The sequence below is a fragment of the Azolla caroliniana genome, unplaced genomic scaffold (genome assembly GCF_043228905.1).
Source record: "Azolla caroliniana isolate FFs.n. ecotype wild unplaced genomic scaffold, voAzoCaro1.0.p SCAF_17, whole genome shotgun sequence".
NCBI classification, from domain to species: domain Eukaryota; kingdom Viridiplantae; phylum Streptophyta; class Polypodiopsida; order Salviniales; family Salviniaceae; genus Azolla; species Azolla caroliniana.
The window spans coordinates 14,842,884-14,847,186 of NW_028230452.1; the positions used below are offsets into that span (position 1 = coordinate 14,842,884).

The 4,303-nt window shown below is 40.5% G+C and overlaps 1 protein-coding gene across 3 annotated transcripts in view; it reads left to right on the forward strand.

Annotated features, from left to right (window-relative positions):
* Positions 1–3,634, forward strand: part of LOC147853260 (serine/threonine-protein kinase Nek5-like) — a 39,536-nt gene extending 35,902 nt beyond the window's left edge. For 2 of the 3 annotated variants that reach the window (XM_087333002.1, XM_087333001.1), the window contains 5 exons: positions 454–503; positions 905–978; positions 1,063–1,114; positions 1,215–1,868; positions 2,309–3,634. In XM_087333002.1, coding sequence (XP_087189128.1) covers positions 454–503; positions 905–978; positions 1,063–1,114; positions 1,215–1,868; positions 2,309–3,622 — 2,144 coding nt within the window. In that variant the 3' untranslated portion in view covers positions 3,623–3,634. Of the gene's footprint in view, positions 19–261; positions 344–453; positions 504–904; positions 979–1,062; positions 1,115–1,214; positions 1,869–2,308 lie in introns of all 3 variants that reach the window. The other variant, XM_087333000.1, reaches the window with a different exon arrangement.
* The last annotated feature ends 669 nt before the right edge of the window (positions 3,635–4,303 follow it).

Consider the following 4,303-nt stretch of genomic DNA (forward strand, 5'->3'; position numbering starts at 1 on the left):
AATGATTTGACCTCATCCGTAAGTTGTTGCAACCATTGCATTTTCTACATAAAGGAATCAAATAAATACATTAGACCCAATCAGTTTGACTTGAACCCATGCTGACACACAAAATTGATCACTTAACACCATCACAACACTACATTTGATGATTTGTGATCATATCATTCCTAATGAACATATAAAGGTGATTCTTTCACATTGTGCTTTAGCTAGTAATGTCTTGTTTCTATCAAGAAATTTTGCATTTGTGTATGGCAGGTTGTTGGCACACCAAATTATATGTGTCCAGAGCTGCTTGCAGACATCCCATACGGTTTCAAATCTGACATTTGGTCCCTAGGTGAGTGAAGGCTTGTTTTGAATGTCTTTCTTTTCATTCTTCTTCAAATGGTAAGCTTTCTTCTATATATTTGGAGATTAAGTATTGGCATATAATTTGTTTTTTTCCAGGCTGTTGTTTATATGAAATGGCTGCCCACAGGCCGGCATTCAAAGCTTTTGTAAGCAATAAATAGTCTACAGAGAGAGAGAGAGAGAGAGAGAGGCATTTATGACATGCACTACTTACAAGTTCTTTTGTTGTTTTCAATATTTGGCTTGTGGAAAATCAATTTATAAAAACAAAAATTTTCACTAGAAAAGAGCTAGTTAAAGTTTTGGTCTAATCATCTCAAACTCAAAACATCTGAATCCTTTTATTTATTTATTACTGTGAACATAACCTTAGATCCATCTGATTATACTTGAATCCGCAACGTCAGCTTATAAAGCACAGGCTTTACCGCTCTCCAACATTTATACATTTCATTTGTTAATTAGGACTTTCTACTGCACATGTACAGGCCATGCTTTCACAGATTTAAAACTATTGGCTTGCTTTTTATTTGTTTATACTATGAAGGACATGCAAGGCTTGGTGAGCAAAGTAAACAAATCCATGATTGGCCCTTTGCCAAATATGTATTCAACTGCCTTGTAAGTCGACACCATTGCCTTATATAACAATGTTCTTTACCATATTCTGGATAGAGGTGATCCTTGACCTTTGTCCTTTTACAGTAAGAATATGATAAAAAGCATGCTCCGGAAGAATCCAGAACATCGGCCAAGCGTGAGTCTAAGCGTCTCATCAAGTTCTTATTGGGTTTTGTTGAATTGCATGCTCAATCTGTTATTGTGAATTCTTTTCCTTTTCTTTGTGAATCTTTCAGGCTGCTGAACTACTCACACTCCCCCTTATAAAGCCATTTGTGGCTCAATGCCGACTGCGGAAAGGAGGGCATCACATGGGTGGAGATCCAGTGAGAACCATCCATCATAACTTAAACCTTAGTGAGGAGATTACAGATCTTAGTGAAGATGCCAGTGATGGAGACAGCTATATCATGACTATAAATACTAGCCCCAAGAAAAGACAGGATTATATAGACCATGCGGAATTAAGTAACATCGAGATGTGTGACTGGCCTATGTTTAACAAGGACATCAGTAAAGGCATGGAAAAGGGCCATTTGCTTAACAAACCTAGTCCCCCCTGTAATGAAGGCAATAAAAAGGAAACATGGTCTAATGAGATGGATAACTACTATAATAACATGGTCGGTACTTGGCCAAAAAAGGTTGAGAACACGAACAATGCTAAAGATAACGTGAATCATCTTGGAAAAGTAGTTGTTCAAGCCAAGGTTCCACAAGGAGGGGAAAGTAGATCAATGACCAAAGGTGTCCCTCCAGCAGTCTCGACACCTCGCACCCCTAGAACACCTGAAAGAGTTGGCCCCTTACATCCACAAATTGATCCCACCAAAAAAATGCCATCAGATCGTATAACAGTAACCACCCCAAGGAATGGAGCAAGCCATCTGGTAATTAAGTCGGTACTCTTGCGTAATTTGCTAAATCTGCACTCTTTCAATTGTATGTTATGTTGTCTTAACCCATGAACATACGAGCACAAGAAATCTTGTAGACATTATCCGATTAGGATTTTCACATTGTGGGTTAAGACCTAATATTACGAGTTACTGTAGGTGAGGTGGAGCTCATAATGATGAACATTGTACAGAGAACATGTAGCTCATATTTCCCACAATAAGAGCATGATGGTGCTTTTGCCACACAGGAAAACCCTCAGACATGTTTCCAACATAGGAAAATGTTTCCCAAAAAAATTCCACATCTTTTTTTTTACTTAATAGGAACGTGTAAACTCTTTTCTCACTTAGGAAATTGTCTAAAACTTCTTGGATGTGTGTGTCTGCATATGTATAGTGCTAATACTCTATGAAAGTGTTGTTTTGGGCAGCTGAACATGTTGGGAAATTCACCACGGAATATAAGGTTCAAACTAGAATCAGACCTGGATGAAGACATGAGAGGGTCTAGAAGTTCTGCATCTAGGAAGCTGCATGGAGAGAACACAAGCACACCCACTACCCCTGTTTCAAGTAAAACACTCTCAAATGCTAGCATTACCTCAAGAAAGAAACAACCGTCTAATGTAGTACTCCATGGAACCGAATCTCCCAATATGTATCATCAACAACATCATTCACAACAGCAACTACGCCAACAAGAAGCTGTTTTAGATCAAACTAGAACCCCGACAAGCTACAATAACAAAAGGGCTCTGTTCTCTAGAGGCCAAAGCATGCACGGAATCCATATCAATGATGATGAAGATGGGTACTTGGACCAATCACCAAGTCTACTATCGAAGATGTCAAAATCCATTAGATCAGCTCAAGGTAGTGCATTCAAGGGAAAACAGTCACTCGATGTATCGGTGAACGCTCCAAGGTTGGATGTGATTACAGACTTCAGTAGCATTGGGACTAGTGACAAACAGTACAAAATCACTCACAATGGGCTCTCATCAGGAGCTTCAACACCCATAAAGAGTGAGAGGTATGTGAGGGCAATGTATGATAATACCATGATGCCAACAAACATGGCTACTACTAGAACTATTCCTCCTTTGGATGTGAATGGTGATGGTGATGGCGACGAGGAGGGTGGGTGCATGCCATATCATGGGGGTAAGAGTAGCACCCATGAGAGAGGAGGCATCATCATGAACAACAAGCCTAATGGTATGCCATCCTGTGTAAGGTCTTCATTCAATGATGTGATACATGTGATTAGACATAGCACATTCCATCTTGGTGGGGCAGGGGAGGAGGAACAGGGGAGACCTCATGAAGGCCTCAATGGTGTCCCCACCACTTCCCATGCTGTCATTCATTCCTCAATCCCCAAAACCTCCTCAAATGAGCATCATGAAGAAGGAATCTCTACTAAATCTGCCTCTACATTTGGTAGTAGCCCTAGGTTGCACCACCAGAGGAAGTCACCCCCTCCTACAGACAAGAATACATCATCATCATCATCACCATCACCATCACCATCATCATGTCTTCATCAAAGGGCTGATGCTTTTGAAGGGTTGCTGGAGTTGAGTGCCCAATTGCTTCAACAACAGAGGTACCAAGAGTTGGCCATTGTCTTGAAGCCATTTGGAAGAGGTGGGGGGGCCTCCTCCTCCTTTAGGGACACTGCTCTGTTTCTATCCAAAAGCTTGAAGGGCATGGTGCTTCTTGGTGAGGACAATTTGATGTAACTTTTGGGCCCCCAACAAATAAAAACCACACACAAAAAAGCACAACACGAGAAGAATTTAAGCGAAGAAACCGAATGTTTTTCTTTAGTCTCGCGTTTCGATTCGGAAATCTTATTTTTGCGGATTCATCGTAGATATAGATTAGATGGGTATAAGCTCCAACTTTGGGATCGTTCGGATGATTGCCTAGTAGAGTAGCTCCAACACTACCACTGCCATATATAGCGAAGGTTCCAATGCGACAAAACAAACACCAGACACCCCAACTCTAGCTATATATATTGCTCTAATGGAGCTTTTTCGCATGATTGACCTTAGCAAATTGTTTTTCGTTCATATGTATTTGGTTTTTAAGCAGACGAGACATCGGAAACATTGTCATAGGCTTTTCGGGGTGCTCTAATCAAATCAATCTTTTGGAATTGCTGATTGTTTTACACCCTTCCTTTGTTTTCACATTGTTGTTGCAAGCCTAAGGCAACACTCATCATGCCAAGCCTCGAGAGTTTAAATTGCACAAATTGCCCTCTCGTGATGTAGAAATTGGGGCAAGTTTGTGTTCTCGACAGGTTCTCTCCGCTTTTTTCCTTGTGTGGAAAGTGACCAATTTTTCTTGCTATGTGAACATTTAGATTTCAATAACATGTGTTCTTGTAGGAAGGCCAAACCAACAAACCTACG